Source organism: Lutjanus erythropterus, chromosome 13 (assembly GCF_056507025.1).
Source record: "Lutjanus erythropterus isolate fLutEry1 chromosome 13, fLutEry1.hap2, whole genome shotgun sequence".
Classification (NCBI taxonomy): domain Eukaryota; kingdom Metazoa; phylum Chordata; class Actinopteri; order Lutjaniformes; family Lutjanidae; genus Lutjanus; species Lutjanus erythropterus.
The window spans coordinates 33832608-33849835 of NC_139329.1; the positions used below are offsets into that span (position 1 = coordinate 33832608).

Consider the following 17228-nt stretch of genomic DNA (forward strand, 5'->3'; position numbering starts at 1 on the left):
TTTTGGGCTCTCAAAGCCAGCAATACTAATAAAGTTGAGTTGATCCCGTGCTCAGACTGAAGAAACACACTTAGTACATCTTCTTATGTATTGTTTAGAGACTCTGGAGAGTGTCCTCCTTCTTTAAACATTCAAAGTCACATCCAAACAGCTTACATGTATCTACATACACACACAGAGATGACTGTGATCCAGTGCCTGGTTGTGTCGGGCTCTGCCAGCATTCCTGTGCATAACCATGATATCTTGCTACCTCCCACCTGTGCAGCTGGCCTGCTTGACTGTGGTTCAAGGTAAGTTAATAGTTTTAATGAGCAGATACATGACTGAACAGTTGGAAGATGGGTGGGCAAGTGCAGCACCAGCAGCAGATGATAACAAGTTCCATCAATTTTTCTGCAGTGTTGTGTTTGGTACTTTCAAGAGTGGTTGTAATGAAGGGCTTGATGGCAATATTTATCACCTAGGTACTTACTGGTACTTTCCCAGCATTCAGGCTAGCATTCCATAATCAGGCTCGCTATCAGGCCCCCGTTCAGGCTAGCTACCAGGTCAGTTATCTTATCTATTGAAATAATAAATCTTTTTGTCTTTTAATTAATTTTTAAAAAATATAAGAATAAATCATGCGAATCTAAGGGAAGCAGCAATTTGTCAGAATATGAATGACATTAAGGCCCGATAAGACAATATTTGATATACGATTATGTTTGAACGTAAGCCAAAAATGGTATATAAGAGAGTGTTTTGAGCCCCTTTCTTCAGTCTTACCCCAGGTATGGCTCAGGCTTGTTGATTTTTCTATATCAGAGAGATCAATAAACTTTGTATGGCAGAACTTGTTGCTCCTTCAGTGATTCTTCCAGAGTCTTCCTGATTCTTCTTTTAATGATGGCCTGAACTTTGAAAATACAACTGTAGTTTTTTGACAAGGTTGATAAGGTGTTGTGACATTAAGCCCAGACCTCACTGGCCTATCTTCTGAGACCTTTTTGTCACGACAGGAGGTATTGTGAATGCCAGCCCAATCCTGAAGGTTACTTCTCGGGTGAAGGTATTTAACTATCCCCTGACATTCCCTGGAATCCGGCTCGTTACTTTGCATGGACCTGATGGATGTGTGATCTATAAGTATACACAAATTCTATTGGACATAAATGAAAAACAAGAAGCTATGCATCCCTATTTGCTCTAAAGCACTGTATCTGTCGAACTTGCTCACGTATTGTGTCCTGCTACAAAGTGTGAAGACAGTTTGTCTGCTAGATAAGCTATGACCTTGGGGCCTCAGGAGAAAGGATCTGCGGGATGCACTACTCTTCTACTTGTGCAGCTGTGGACTGTGGTTGTGTCGAGTGATTAGTGTGCCTGTTCAGGTCAGGTGACCTGTGAGTGCACCCTTCACAACTGCGTTGTCACCCATGTAAAGAGAGACTTGGGGAACATGCTAAGAGCAAGTGAGGCAAGTGAGGGAAGTGAGGCTAATTCCACAACAAATTTAATAAAAACTGTTAAAAAAATACAGCTTGTGTAAACTCAATCTTGTTTAATAAAAATAATTTACATGCACTAGAACATGGCGTGATACTGATTAGGTAAATAATAGTAAATGTGCCCTTCTTCAATAGTAATTCAAAAGGGTTTGTGTAGAAATGACAATAAATCCAACAGTGATCAGTAGTGACAGAACACTACAAATACATAAGGAAGTAGTAATTCAGTGGGGATTGTGAAGGCATACTGCAGTAAATGTGTAGGCATTGTGGAGTAATTCAATAATAAATGTGAAGGAATGAGTATTTCTTTTTTTATGTAGTAAAAGCTAGTAGTGCGCCAGAAGTAAATAAGTAATCATGTAGTGATTTTAATACAATAAAATAATCATCATTATATCATCAGTAGACATATGCCCCAAAACTCTACTGATTACTACTGAAATTATTACACAAATCACTACTAGTTTGCTACACATCACAACAGCAATCAAGTTGTGCAACCAGTAGGTTTTATGTAGATATTGTATAGTAGTGATGAGTAGTGATCCAATCATTTTTTCATGAGGGCTGTGGGCTCTTTTCCAGTGGCCTGACAAGGAACTGCTACTGAAGTGTTATTTCATTCAGTTAGTGAACACAGAAGTCTCCACAGACGTTTCAACTCCATTGTTTTGGTTAAAACTTTTCCAACAGCTGCAGCGATTATGTGGCTCCTTATTTTGCTCAGTTTTTTTGTATTTGGACTATGAACCACTAGAAGGGAATCGTCTCCCACATATCATCAAATATGAGGGATACAGCCTGGATGTGATCTCAACTTTAGTGCCAAATGAGTCGCATTAAGACACATTTCCCCCTTGAAATGGTACAGTCTCTCAATCACCGTGGACTCTTCTCTTGTGGTTTAACAAGGAACTAGTACTGGTGAAAGCTCTTCCACATTCTTTGCAAGTACATGGCCTTTCACCCGCGTGGATTCTTATGTGGATCAACAGGGCATCACGACGGAGGAAATCTTTTCCACAAGTTTTGCAAATAAACAGCCTCTCGCCTGTGTGGATTTTCATGTGCTTTTTCAAGTCAGATCTTCTTGCGAAATACTTCCCACACGTGTCGCATATAAATGGTCTCTCGCCTGTGTGGATTCTCATGTGTTGAATCAGTTCAGAGTTAGTAACAAAACCTTCTTCACACACTGTGCAAATAAACGGTCTCTCACCTGTGTGGAATCTTCTCTTGTGATTCAAGAAGGCAGCACGAAACCTGAATTCTGTTCCACATATTTTACAATTAAATGGCTTCTCACCTGTATGGACTCTCATGTGGCCTCTCAAGGTAGACAGAAGTCTGAAATTTTTCCCACATGTTTGGCATGAATATGGCTTCTCACCTGTATGGACTCTCATGTGGCCTCTCAAGGTAGACAGAATTCTGAAACTTTTCCCACATGCTTGGCATGAATATGGCTTCTCACCTGTGTGGACTCTCATATGCATGTTGAATGCTGATTGACTGACGAAAGTTTTTCCACAGGTATCACATTTGAAGGACTTTTTACCTGTACAACTTTTGCGCTCTACCTTTGATCTGTCTTTGTTAATGTTACGTTTGCTTTTGCGTTGTTGATTGTTTTGTTTTGACTCTGCATGTCTAGTTGATCCTGAGTCTTCATGCTTGTCTCTTGTCTGATCTTTGCTCTCAGCTACATCACACTTGTTGGTGAGCGGCTGCAGGTCACTCTTTGTTTCCGGTACCACAGAGCTTTTAACTGTTTTGCTGACATCAGAATCTTTCTCTGCTGCACTTAGAGTTACATCAGGATTGAAATACAAAGTTTGATCTTCACTATCATCACTTTGTTCATAAGGAGGAATCAACATTGAGATTTCAGTCTCCTGCTTCAGTTCAAGCTGCTCTCCCTCCTGACTGGTGCTGAGTTCATCCTCCTCTTCCTCTTTAATCTGTGGACACTCTGGGTCCTCTTGGTCCAGACTGGAGTTCCTCTCCTGGCTGCAGAGCTGCTGGTCAGCGAGAACCTCCTCCTCCTTACAGACATGTTGCTGTGGGAGCTCTGGAGGGACAGAGAACAAAAAAGTGCAAAATAAAAAAAAAAGTCACACACTAATATTTAATTGGACCACCTTTGGCGTTGATTATGGCACACATTCGCCATTGCATCGTTTCGATAAGCTTATGCAATGTCACAACATTCATTTCTGTTCGGTTGCATTTAATCTTTTGCCAAGATCTTGTATTGATGATGGGAGAGTCGGACCGTTGTGCAAAGTTTTCTCCAGCACATCCCAAAGATTCTTGATGGGGTTAAGGTCTGGACTCTGTGGTGGACAATCCATGTATGAAAATGATGTCTCATGCTCCCTGAACCACTCTTTCACAATTTGAGCCTGATTAATCCTGACACTGTCATCTTGGAATATGTCTGTGTCATCAGGGAAGAAAAAAATCCATTGATGGAATAAAACCAGCTCATTCAGTATATTCAGGTAGTGAGTTGACCTCATTTTTTGGGCACATAAACCTCCACCTGAGCAACTGAAGCAACCCCAGATCATAACACTGACCCCACAGGCTTGTACTGTAGGCACTAGGCATGATGGGAGCATCACTTCATCCTCCTCTCTTCTTACCCTGATGCCCCCATCACTCTGGAACAGGGTAAATCTGGACTCATCAGACCACATGACCTTTGACCTCCATTGATCCACAGTCCAATCTTTATGCTCCCAAGCAAATTGAAGCCTTTTTCTTTATATTAGCCTCACTGATAAGTGGTTTTCTTAAGGCTACACAGCTGGTCAGTCCCAATCCCTTGATTTCTCTTCACATTGTGTGTGGAAATGCTTTTATTTTCACTATTAAACACAGCCGTGAGTTCTACTGTTGTTGTTTTTTTTAATCTTTTTTTTCTGACCACATTTCTTCCTGGAAGATGATGGTTCATTCCTGTCCTTCCAGGTTTTAATAATTTGTTGGACAGTTCTTAATCTAGATTTAGTAGTTTAATGAATCTCCTTAGTCGTTTTCTTTGCCTGATGCAGGTCAATAATTTGAGCCGTCTGAAACAGAGTAACATCTTTTCCACGACCAGAGTATATGTCTTCTGACATGACTGTTTAAGAAATGAGAAGTTCCTCACTGCACCAGTTAGGGTTCAATAACCTGTTGCCAGTTAAAACAAATTAATCACTGCAGTAAGTAGTGGGTTTTTTTGTGGGTTTTTTGGCCAGACAGTGTACACAAATTGTATTCATCCGTTTTGTGTTATGAAAATACTAATTTAAAAAAACAAAACAAAACAAAAAAAAAAAACAGGGTATAATAAATCTAATATATAATATATAATAATAAGTGAAAAATTAATAAAAATCAGTGAAGTTTTACTCACCTATCCTGTGTAACTTTACTTCGGGTTTCCAAACGATATCCAGCAGTTTGCGCTGACGGTCGATCTCTTCTTCGTACTCGATGACAGTTTGTTTAAAAACTCTGAATATTTCTTCAGCAGCAGCTGTTAGTCGCTCACTGACAAACTCTCTCAAATATTCAACTGAAGACATTGTTACTTAATTACAAATGAAATAATGTCATTCACTTCTACTCCAACATCGTCTTCCAGTTCAATATACGTACACTGCTAACGCGATGGGACGAATTTCTTCTTCTTCTTCTGCTGCTGCTGCTGCTTCTGCTTCTTCGTCTTCTTCTTCGCACTTTACGGCGGTTGCCAAACAACGTTATGGCGCACTACCGCCACCAACTGGTATGGAGTGTGGTTTGGGAATCTAACTTTGATTTACTGATGAGAAAGGGAAAAAACTTCTGAATATGACTAATGAGTTAGAACTGTTTGAAGTGACCCCTCAACGTCTGCTTTTGTTTTGTTTTTTGTTGTTTGGTTTTCGTTTTTGTTCTGTTCTGTTTTTGTTCTTGTTTGTCTGATAATGTTTTATCTTGTTGTATTTGTCCTTTTTAGATGGTGGATCGGTTTTTGTTTGCTTCTCCATTCACAGTGTCCCATTTCACTGTCTGCTCTATTTTGTTGTATATTGCTGTATATTTTGTAAAATAAATAAATAATCAAAAATACTTACATTGTTAATGCTGATGGTAGAAAGTTTTTTTTATTTTAAAAAGGACAAAAAAAAAAAAAAATACAGTTATATTCTATCAAGTTCGTTCTCCCGAGATACTGGAACAAGGCCTGATAACATTTCTAACTTCAACTGCTCTCATTCAAAATATTAAGTATAACAGAATTACTAATAGCAAAATATAAAGTAAAAAACTGCAAAAAGGCTCCTGTCAGTGCCATTTAATTCTATTATTATGTATATTATATTGCTGATGACATAACACAATAATTGTCTGTATCACAGCTCATTGAGGTGGAGCTCAGTTTTATCTATTTTAAGTCCTGTTGGAAAGTTTAACAACATCCTATTTTAGAAACTCACTCTGAGTTTTAACCAGCAAACTAACTATTGTAACTACAGCTGTCATAGAAATATTTTGGGGTGAAAAGAGGGGGAGAATTAAAACACCGCTCACATGTTAACATTTATTTTATTACAAAACTGATGCCGATAGCAAAAAAGACAGCATGTTCACATTTAACAGTACTTCTTATAAAGTAGCTGAAAAGAACAATGTCAGCCACTCTCAAATGTGAAATCTGACAAAGGTGTGAAGGAGGCGTCATAGAAGACTATCAAATACTACATGAGGAACATTGGTTTCAAGGTCTTGTTAAAATTTTCAAGAGATTCAGAGATGATCTATTTAGAAACATTTGGCGCAACCTACAGCTATCAAGATAACTCATTACTATAACAGTCACCATATTGCACTAACTGTGAAATTAACATTTTTTCTCCATTTTTGAGATTACAATTGTCTCAAAGTCACAATCATATGAAGGGAAACTTCACATTTGTCAACATCTTATATTTGTGGAAAACATTTACATCAAATTACAGCTACTGTAAAAGTGTTATTGCATTCAGTTGGTGAACACGTTTCCACAGGATTTTAAACTCCATTGTTTGGTTAAAACTTTTCCCACAGCTGCAGCAATTATGTGGCTCCTCATGTTGATCAGTTGTTTTGACCAAGAACCACTAGAGCAGAATATCCTCCCATATATTTTGCAAATATGAGGCAACTTGCCTGTATGTGATCTCACGAGTCACATTAAGACATGTTTTCCTGCAGCTCTTCAAATGGTACAGACTCTTGACCACTGTGGGCTTTTCGCTTGTGGGTTGACAAGGAACTATGGCTTCTGAATTTTTTCCCACATGCTTTGCAATTAAATCGCTTCTCATCTGTGTGGGTTTTCCTGTGGTTTGTCAAAGCACCTGTACCCCTGAAATCTTTTCCACATGTTTTGCAAATATAAGGCCTCTCACCTGTATGGATTCTCATGTGGACCTTCAGTTCATCACCAGTAGTAAAATGTTTTCCACATATTTTGCAAAGAAATCGTTTCTCACCAGTGTGGGCTCTTCTCGTGTGGACCAACAAGCCACTACAAAAACTGAAATCTTTTCCACATGTTTTGCAAATATATGGCCTCTCACCTGTATGGATTCTCATGTGGACCATCATATCCTTATTAAACCGGAAACCTCTTCCACATGTTTTGCAAATAAATGGCTTCTCACCTGTGTGGATTCTCATGTGTGTAGTCAAAGCACTTTTAATCTTGAAATCCTTTCCACATATTTCGCAAATATATGGCCTCTCACCTGTGTGGATGCTCATGTGTTTAGTCACAGCACTAGTAGTCCTGAAATCCTTTCCACATATTTCGCAAATAAATGGCTTCTCACCTGTGTGGATTCTCATGTGGGCTGACAGGGCACTACTTTGGATAAAATCTTTTCCACATGTTTTGCAAATAAACGGCCTCTCACCTGTGTGGATTCTCATGTGGACCTTCAAATCCTTATTAAACCAGAAACCTCTTCTACATGTTTTGCAAAGAAACGGTCTCTCACTTGAGTGGATTCTCATGTGGACCTTCAAATCCTTATTAAACCAGAAACCTCTTCTACATGTTTTGCAAATAAACGGTCTCTCACTTGAGTGGATTCTCATATGGTGCATCAAGGAACTCCCACAGGTAAAGTTTTGTCCACATAGTTTGCAAGTATGCACCTTCTCACCTGTGTGGATTTTCATGTGGCCCAACAAGACATGACTATGGACAAAATCTTTTCCACATATTTTGCAAATAAACGGCCTCTCACCTGTATGGAATCTCATGTGGACCTTCAGTTCATCACCAGTAGTGAAATCTTTTCCACATGTTCTGCAAATAAATTGTTTATCACCAGTGTGGGCTCTTCTCATGTGGACCAACAAGCCACTACGAAACCTGAAATCTTTTCCACATGTTTTGCAACTAAACGGCTTCTCACCTGTGTGGATTCTCATGTGTCTATTCAATTTTGAATTGCAATCAAAGGTTTTTTCGCACAAGTAACATTTCAAAGACTTTTTACTAGTGTGAGAATTACCGTGACTCTCTGACAAATTAGAGTTGTACACATTGTTAGTGTGACTTCTGCTTCTGCGATGTCTTTTCTTAGGTTTTGACTCTGCATTTCTAGTTGATCCTGAGTCTTCATGCTCGTCTCCTGTCTGATCTTGGCTCTCAGCTACATCACACTTGTTGGAGAGCGGCTGCAGATCACTGTTTGGTTCCACAGAGCTTTTATCTGGTATGTTGACTACAGACTCCTTCTCTGCTGTACTAAGAGTTTTGTCAGGATTGAAATACGAGGTCTGATCTTCACTGTGATCACCGTCTTCATAAGGAGAAATCAACACTGAGATGTCAGTCTCCTGCTTCAGTTCAAGCTGCTCTCCCTCCTGACTGCTGTAGTGTTCATCCTCCTCTTCCTCTTTAATCTGTGGAGGCTCTGGGTCCTCTTGGTCCAGACTGGAGTTCCTCTCCTGGTTGCAGAGCTGCTGGTCAGTGAGAACCTCCTCCTCCTTACAGACATGTTGCTGTGGGAGCTCTGGAGGGACAGAGAACAAAAAGACATGATGCTACTGTGATGGTACATGAAACATAAAGACAGCTGAGCGAAATGAAACCAGTTTATACTTGAACTGTTGATATTATAAATAAATCAAATTCCTCTGTTTTGTCTTATTATACTAATGAAGTTTTACTCACCTATCCTGTGTAACTTTACTTCGGGTTTCCAAACGATATCCAGCAGTCTGCGCTGACGGTCGATCTCTTCTTCGTACTCGATGACGGTTTGTTTAAAAACTCTGAATATTTCTTCAGCAGCAGCTGTTAGTCGCTCACTGACAAACTCTCTCAAATATTCAACCGAAGACATTGTTGTATAATTACAGCTGAGATAAAAATCAACCTTTACAGACAGCTAACGAGACTAATGCTTGTATTGTTTACTTCCGCTTGGTGTCACATAATTCCATTCACTACGACTCCAATATCGTCTTCCAGCTCAATATACGTACACTGCTAACGTGACGGGATGGACGTTTCCTCTTCTTCTTCTTTTTTCTTCTTCTTCTTCTTCTTCTTCTTCTTCTTCTTCTTCTTCTTCTTCTTCTTCGCGCTTTACAGCGGTTGCCAAGCATCATTATGGTGCACTACCGCCACCAACTGGTATAGCGCATGGATTCACTCATGCTAATAATAGAATTCATCTATTTATTTATTTTAAGGACAAATAAATAAATACAATAAAGTTATACTCTCTCTTTCAGATTCGTTTTCCTGAGATACTGTAACAAGGCTTGATAACATTTCTCACTTCAGCTGCTCTCAAAGGTGTCACTTCTGTAATGTTGAAACCTGGAACTAAACACACAAAGAGAGAGAGAGAGAGAGAGAGAGAGAGAGAGAGAGAGAGAGAGAGAGAGAGAGAGAGAGAGAGAGAGAGAGAAATAAAATAGTTTGTAAAACTGTTCAAAACAGTAGGTGGCGGTAATGCAACCGCCAGCAGTCGAAGAAGAAGAAGAAGAAGACCGTGACACTAAGCGGAAGTAAACAATACGAGCGCTCGTTTCGTTAGCTGCCTGAATGTTTGGAGCCAGCTGTTAGACGATATTTTGGTCTAATTCTTTCATTTGTAATTAAACAATAATGTCTTCAGTTGAGTGTTTGAGAGAGTTTGTCAGCGAGCGGCTAACAGCTGCTGCTACAGAAATATTCAGAGTTTTTAAACAAACAATCGCCGAGTATGAAGAAGAGATCGACCGTCAGCGCAAACTGCTGGATAGCGTTTGGAAACCTGAAATAGAGATACACAGCATAGGTGTGTAAAAGTCTATTAGGCAATATTTTGAATTTGATAAAGGTCACTTAAAGGGCACGATCCGGTTGGACAATCTGGATTAGGCCTAATTAATGGAGCATATCGCGGTTAAGGCATGTGGGATACACTGGTATTACTCTGTCTTTAAGAGATTTCTTTTGACATGCAGCACATTCAGAATGGTTTCTGTTTTGTTTTGTTTTTGCAGCAGTTTGTGACACAACCTTATAATCATCTGTGCTATAAACAAACGAACCAGCCGGCAGATGTGTGCAGAAAAGAAAATCTCAAATTTGTGGTTGGAGGGAGAAACACACCTACTTTTAAATATTTGACATCAACATATTTTTTTGGATATGCTCAAATATTGCAATGCTGACCTCTTCAAAAAGGCGGTCTAATGTATGAAAAAGGGAGGCTGTGTTCACACCATAAAACAAGTCCTCCACCGTTGGAAAACTCTGAGGAAATACTGTTTTGCTGGAAAGAAGTGTCCATAATCAGAGTATGCACAGCTGCATGTAAATGGGAATATTAAAGGAATATTCAGTTTCATTAGCCATGCAAACAGCTTAGTAGGAATATGGTCTTGGCTTCAGGGCTTCAAACTCAACAAACAGTGACATCTGGTGGTTTGTAGAACTTGTGGCAGCACTTCACCTGGCCCAGAACAGTTTTTGTCTCATACATGCACAGTTAAAATCCAAGAAGCCTGCCTGATATTAAATTAGAAGTGATGCATAAAATATAGCTGTTATTCTGGAACATGTCACAGTAAAATAATGTGTTGTCCTAAAAGTCCAGATATAAAACACTGACTATGCCTGAGTGCCACTGTGGACTCGTGGTTGATATGTGGCATTTCATGAGTCACTATGGGATGTGATTAGAGGGTTATATTCATTAAATTGGCCTGTTACTTTTATTACATCACTACCTGGTATTATGAGGAAATGTTCTCATGCACTTATGATTATGTCTTTCTAACCATGTAGTTTAGCTGTAAAACTTTAAACTCTCTGATTTAAGCTTCTTAAATGTGAATATGTTTTGGGCTGTGACGAAAACAAGAAATTTAAGGACCTCATCGTAAGCTTTGGAAGACACTGAGAATTGATTAATTGAGAAAATAATTGTTAATTGCAGCTCTAGTTGTGTTTGAATTGTAATGACTGTTGTGAAATTTTAAGCATTTCCCCTAACAAATAGACTTAAGTAGTAATAAAAACTAATACTGAAACAAATTAGAAACTAAAATGAAACAGAACATTTGTAAATAATGAAAACTAAACTGAAATGCAAACCAACCCTAGAAACATCTTAAACTAAACCAAATTGAAAACAAAAATTAAAAACAAAATGAAAACTATTGATCATCACAGTAGCATCATGTCTTTTTGCTCTCTGTCCCTCCAGAGCTCCCACAGCAACATGTCTGTAAGGAGGAGGAGGTTCTCACTGACCAGCAGCTCTGCAACCAGGAGAGGAACTCTAGTCTGGACCAAAAGGACCCAGAGCCTCCACAGATTAAAGAGGAAGAGGAGGATGAACTCTGCACCAGTCAGGAGGGAGAGCAGCTTGAACTGAAGCAGGAGACTGATACCTTCATGGTGACTCCTACTTATGAAGAAAGTGACCACAGTGAGGATCAGACTTTGTATTTGAACTCTGCAGCAGAGAAAGAGTCTGTGGTCAACATACGAATTGAAAGCTCTGGGGTATTGGAGTCAAACAGTGACCTGCAGCTTTTTTCTAACAGCTCTGATGTAGCTGAGAGCCAAGATCAGAAAGGAGATGAGCATGAAGACTCTGGATCAACTAGAAAAGCAGAGTCAAAACAAAACAATATATATAACTCAAACATGTCAACATTAGACCATGATAATAATACAGGTGAAAAGTCTTTCAAATGTGACACTTGTGGAAAAGATTTTAAATGCATGTCAGTGTTGCAGACTCACGTTAGAAACCACACGGTTGAGAAGCCATATTCTTGTAGCACCTGTGGGAAAAGATTCATTAAGCCATCACAGTTGAATGTTCATGTAAGAATCCACACAGGTGAGAAGCCATATTTGTGCAAAACATGTGGGAAAAGTTTCAGACTTAGCAGTCACTTGTCAGCCCACTTGAGAATACACACAGGTGAGAAGCCGTACCTTTGCAAGACCTGTGGAAGAGATTTCAGACTTAGCAGTTCCTTGTTGGTCCATATGAGAACTCATACGGGTGAGAAGCCCTTTACTTGCAAAACGTGTGGGAAAGATTTCCGCCGTAGTGGCGCCTTGTCGGACCACATGAGAATCCACACGGGTGAGAAGCCGTATACTTGCAAAACATGTGGGAGAGCTTTCAGACTTAGTGGTGACTTAACAGTCCACATGAGAAGAGCCCACACAGGTGAGAAGCCGTACCTTTGCAAAACGTGTGGAAGAGATTTCAGCTGTAGTGGTGAACTGCTGGTCCACATGAGAGTCCACACAGGTGAGAAGCCGTACCTTTGCAAAATATGTGGGAGAGATTTCAGAAGTAGCAGTGCCTTGTCTGCTCACATGAGAAGAGCCCACACTGGTTAGAAACTGTCACTTTGCACATGATCTGCGGGAAAACTGTGTCACGTTTTGGGCATGCAGGCAGGTAGCCTTTCATTTTAAAAAATATGTGGGAGATGATTCATTCATTCAGTGTTTTTCACTGTGTTTGGTCACCTTTTCTTTTAACAACACTTAGAAAGTGTTTGGGAACTGAAGACACTAATTGTAGAAGTTTTGAAAATGAAATTCTTTCCCATGCTTGCTTAATAAACAATAATAAACAACTGAAGGTGCTCATCATTTCAGTATGTCTATCTTAAACTGTTGTACTATTTGCCCACACCCAGTTTTTCCAAACTGTGACATAACAAAGTAAAACATCAGACAAAAAAGAACAAAAACAGAACAAAACAAACTTCTAACTTCTAACCCATCAGTAATATTCAGAAGGTTTTTTTTCCCTTTCTCATTATTAAGTCAAAGTTAGATTCCAGTTGGTGGCGGTAGTGCACCATAACGTTGTTTGGCCACCGCCGTAAAGTGCGAAGACAACAACAACAGCCGCATCAGAAGAAGAAGACAAGTTGTCCCGTCATGTCAGTGGTGTCCATGTATTGATCTGGGAGACGATATTAGAGAGAGTTTGTTATTGAGCGACTAACAGCTGCTGCTGAAGAAATATTCAACAGGTGTTCAACAGTTTAGGATCTCTGTTGTCGTTTATTGAGCTTCATAATGTGCCACAGTGTCAGTGGCGGGTGTTCTTGAATTTTCCAGTTTGAGGTATCATACTAAGGTCTTGGAGTCATTCAGAGGCCTACACTAACTTTTAACGGACATGCTGTCTCTTTTCTAGACAGTAGACTCAGCTGTCTCATCCTTTCAGATAAACAAGGGAACAGCCTGATAGTGTTGCCATGGTGACTGAGGCGGGAGAGGGGTTTGGATTTTCTCTCTGAACGGAGCAGAATTAACTGTTACCGTATCGCTGACCGTGTGAGGAATGAGAGGAAAGGAAGCTAAGCTGTGGTTTCAGACCTTGTGTATTCATACTTCCTGTGTTTTGATTTGCAGACCAATACACTAATTCTATATGCTGCAGATGTGTTGGGTCTGACCTTATTTGGGCATAGGTTCCTCATAACCTTATCTGTGAGTGTTTCAAGACTGTCCTGGAGAGCTGAAACTCCATAATTGAAGGGAACATCAGGACAAAGTGTGTACTGATTATTCCTTCATTCTCCTTTGCTGGATGTTGGTTTTTAATGCAGTGCCGCCTGAATCTTTTAATAATATTACGGATTGTAGATGGTGTAATTGAAAATTCCTTGAAACTGTGTGTTGAGAAATATTCTTAAACTGCTTGACTGTTTGCCCATGTCCAGTTTTTCAAAAAGTGGTGAACCTCATCTCATCCCTGCTTGTGAATGACTGACTGAAGCTTTAAGGATGTCCTGTTCATACCCAATCGTGATACTATCACAATTGGGTATGATGTTGCCAATTTGCCTGTTTACCCAGGGAATGTTCCAAATAGTCATCTTCGAGCATTTCACAACTTTCCCAGTCTGTTGCTGCCCCTGTTCCACCTTTTTTTGAGGTGTGTCACCGCTGTCAAATATCTGAGCCCACTCTGAACGATGACCAAATCAATATTTCTCACATTAACTGTATTTTGATAATAGCAATTTAACTTAACTAAAAGTTTTACAGTACTGTGAATTACATTAATCTGAATGCTTCCTCCACCGCTTTGTCTTTTATGTGAAATGATTATTTATTAATCAAATCATTATTAGTTTGTACATCCTTGAACTCGCTATGACATTTAACATGCAAGTTTTTAGTAAAATAGCACCAGTTGAAAGCGGAACGATAAGCTTCCGCACCTCCACTGTCGGAACTTAACAATGTGACACCAAGCGGAAGTAAACAATACAAGCATTAGTCTCGTTAGCTGTCTGTAAAGGTTGATTTTTTAAGAAGCTGCCAGGCGATATTGGAGTCGTAGTGAATGAAATTATTTCAGCTGTAATTATAAAACAATGTCTTCGGTTGAATATTTGAGAGAGTTTGTCAGTGAGCGACTAACAGCTGCTGCTGAAGAAATATTCAGAGTTTTTAAACAAACTGTCATCGAGTACGAAGAAGAGATCGACCGTCAGCGCAGACTGCTGGATATCGTTTGGAAACCTGATGTAAACTTATACAGGATAGGTGAGTAAGATGTGTCTATTTTAATAAGACAAAACAGTATAATTAGATTTACGGTTCGTAACTGGCTGATTTCTCGGCCTCTGGTGTTTCTGCTTGCAGTTTTTTTTTTCCAGAACCGCTCCATTTAAACACTTCACACTTTACTGTGAAGGTTTATGAAAACTTCAATACTAAAACTCAAAAACTCGTTAGTCAGTTGAGAGAGAGGATTACTCCCTACATTCGCATAAAGTCCGGGGTTGCACCTAATTTTATCAATCTATGTATATCTATATCTGTTATTATCTATTAGACCTCAAATTCAAAAGAATTGCTGTGATGCATAGATGCACGTGCTGTTATTACGTATTGTAAGTACTTGACTTAAAATGATCGCGTGGATTTTTTTTCCTCACAGGAGTAATAAGATAAAATAAGTAAGATAATCACTAACAGTTTATTTTTGCATCAGTGTTGGGGCAAGAGAAACAAATAATTTACAGATTGCAACAACTGTAAGGTTTGTTTCAGCCATTTTTTCTCTCATACTAGGGCTGCTCAGCTTGGTTTACAAAAAAAATCATATTGCAATTATTTTGACTGAAATTGTGATTGCAGTATGACATACATTTAGTGGAAATGATTAGTTTTGCGTTACAATTTTCATGTCCACTGAAAAAAAAACTATTAAAATCTGCTGCTTGTTCTCCAGATCAAACATGCCTACTTTAACTGGGTGCAGCCATCTTTGAGACATGCAGACTTCATTACAAGGATGAATCCCAGCCCCAGCTGCTGCACAAAGCACTCTTTGCCTGTTTATTCAATTTTCATTAATATTTAAAGTGTCGCTTGTCAAAATTGCACCAAATTTCTAATTTCCTCACATGTTCGTTACCATCACAGAAGTATCACGTCTTTTTGTTCTCTGTCCCTCCAGAGCTCCCACAGCAACATGTCTGTAAGGAGGAGGAGGTTCTCACTGACCAGCAGCTCTGCAACCAGGAGAGGAACTCCAGTCTGGACCAAGAGGACCCAGAGCCTCCACAGATTAAAGAGGAAGAGGAGGATGAACTCTGCACCAGTCAGGAGGGAGAGCAGCTTGAACTGAAGCAGGAGACTGAAACCTTCATGCTGATCCCTCCTTATGAAGACAGTGACTATAGTGAGGATCAGACTCTGAACTTGGGTAATGATGAAACTCAGAGAGCGGCAGAGGAAAAGCCTCTAAACTACATTTCATTTAAAAGCTTTGTGGTGTCTGAACCAAACAATGATCACCAGCTCCTCTCTCACGGCTCTCAAGTAGCTGACAGCAGCTTAATGGTGACCCCTACTCATGAAGAAAGTGACCACAGTGAATTAGAACCAAAATGTGACCAGCTGCTCTCTAACAACTCTCATGTTACTGAGAGCCATGACCAGAAGGGAGACCCTACCATGTCAAAGATAGACTGTAATACTTACACAGGTGAAAAGTCTTTCAAATGTGACACTTGTGGAAAAGAATTTAAGTATAAGTCATCATTGCAGACTCATCTGAGGAGCCATACAGATGAGAAACCATATTCTTGCAGCACATGTGGGAAAGGATTTGTTAAAATATCCCAGCTGGACACTCATGTAAGAATCCACACAGGTGAGAAGCCATATTCATGCAAAACATGCGGGAAAAGTTTCAGACTTAGCAGCTGCTTGTCGGTTCACATGAGAATCCACACAGGTGAGAAGCCGTACCTTTGCACCACGTGTGGAAGAGGTTTCAGACTTAACACTTCACTGTTGGTCCATAAAAGAACGCACACAGGTGAGAAGCCGTTTACTTGCAAAATATGTGGAAAAGATTTCCGTCGTAGTGATACCTTATCGGACCACATGAAAATCCACACAGGTGAGAAGCCGTACCTTTGCAAAGCATGTGGAAGAGATTTCAGCCGTAGTACTGAATTGTTGGTCCACATGAGAATCCACACAGGAGAGAAGCCGTACCTTTGCAAAATATGTGGGAGAGATTTCAGAACTAGTAGTGCTTTGTCGGCCCATAGGAGAAGAGCCCATGCTGGTCAGAGACCGTACCTTTGCATGATCTGCGGCATGACATACGCTACAGCCTCACATTTGGCAGTACATGCAAGGTCACATACAGGTAAATAACCTTGCATTTATAGGAGATGATTCAGTTCTAGTGGTTCTTCATCAAAACATACAAGACCTGGCTGAAGTGAGAACTCAAATAATTGCAGCACTTATGCAAAAAGTTTTACTCAAAAACATTCTTGAATAAAACACCCGAGGATCAATATACACATCAGAAACCATCGAGCTGAAATTCTTGTGACGTGTTCACCAACTGAATGAAATTAATTTTTGCAGTAGCTGCACCTCTGTAATTTAATGTAAATTGTTTTCTATAAGGAAGACATGTCAATAAATGTAAATTTACCCTCACATGATTATATTACTTATGTCTCTGTTACGACAGTAATTCTTGAAAACAATCATAATCTTCCAAATCTTTCCAAAAGGAAAAATGTTCGATTCACAGTGAAAGTAGTGGTGATTGAAGTAATAGTGTGATCTCAATGGTTGTTGTCTATTTATGAAGAATCACTTTAGGTTTGAAGTTTAATAAGAACTTGAAATCCATGAACCTCAAGTAGTATTTGATAGTTCTGTAT

The 17228-nt window shown here is 39.5% G+C and overlaps 2 protein-coding genes and 1 pseudogene across 4 annotated transcripts; 2 read left to right on the top strand and 1 right to left on the bottom strand.

Annotated features, from left to right (window-relative positions):
- Positions 1-1896: 1896 nt before the first annotated feature.
- LOC146316939 (uncharacterized) lies at positions 1897-8884 on the bottom strand. Of its 2 annotated transcripts, XM_084733564.1 has the most exons (3): positions 8704-8884; positions 7940-8542; positions 1897-3567 (listed from the first exon to the last, which is right to left on the bottom strand). In XM_084733564.1, exons 1-3 carry the CDS (start codon positions 8873-8875, stop codon positions 2372-2374), a joined length of 1971 nt encoding a protein of 656 aa, XP_084589690.1. In that variant the 5' UTR covers positions 8876-8884; the 3' UTR covers positions 1897-2371. The 2 variants fall into 2 exon arrangements, with proteins under 2 accessions (XP_084589690.1, XP_084589689.1); XM_084733563.1 differs by lacking the exon at positions 1897-3567 and having other exon boundaries at positions 6062-8542.
- Positions 8885-9537: 653 nt separating this feature from the next.
- On the top strand, positions 9538-12643 carry LOC146316940 (uncharacterized; annotated as a pseudogene). Its single transcript, XR_014771743.1, has 2 exons — positions 9538-9820; positions 11237-12643. The product of XR_014771743.1 is annotated as an uncharacterized LOC146316940 (transcript).
- Positions 12644-14204: 1561 nt separating this feature from the next.
- LOC146316941 (uncharacterized) lies at positions 14205-16850 on the top strand. Its single transcript, XM_084733924.1, has 2 exons — positions 14205-14571; positions 15491-16850. The coding sequence occupies exons 1-2, from the start codon at positions 14400-14402 to the stop codon at positions 16702-16704; spliced, it is 1386 nt and encodes a 461-aa protein (XP_084590050.1). The 5' UTR covers positions 14205-14399; the 3' UTR covers positions 16705-16850.
- The last annotated feature ends 378 nt before the right edge of the window (positions 16851-17228 follow it).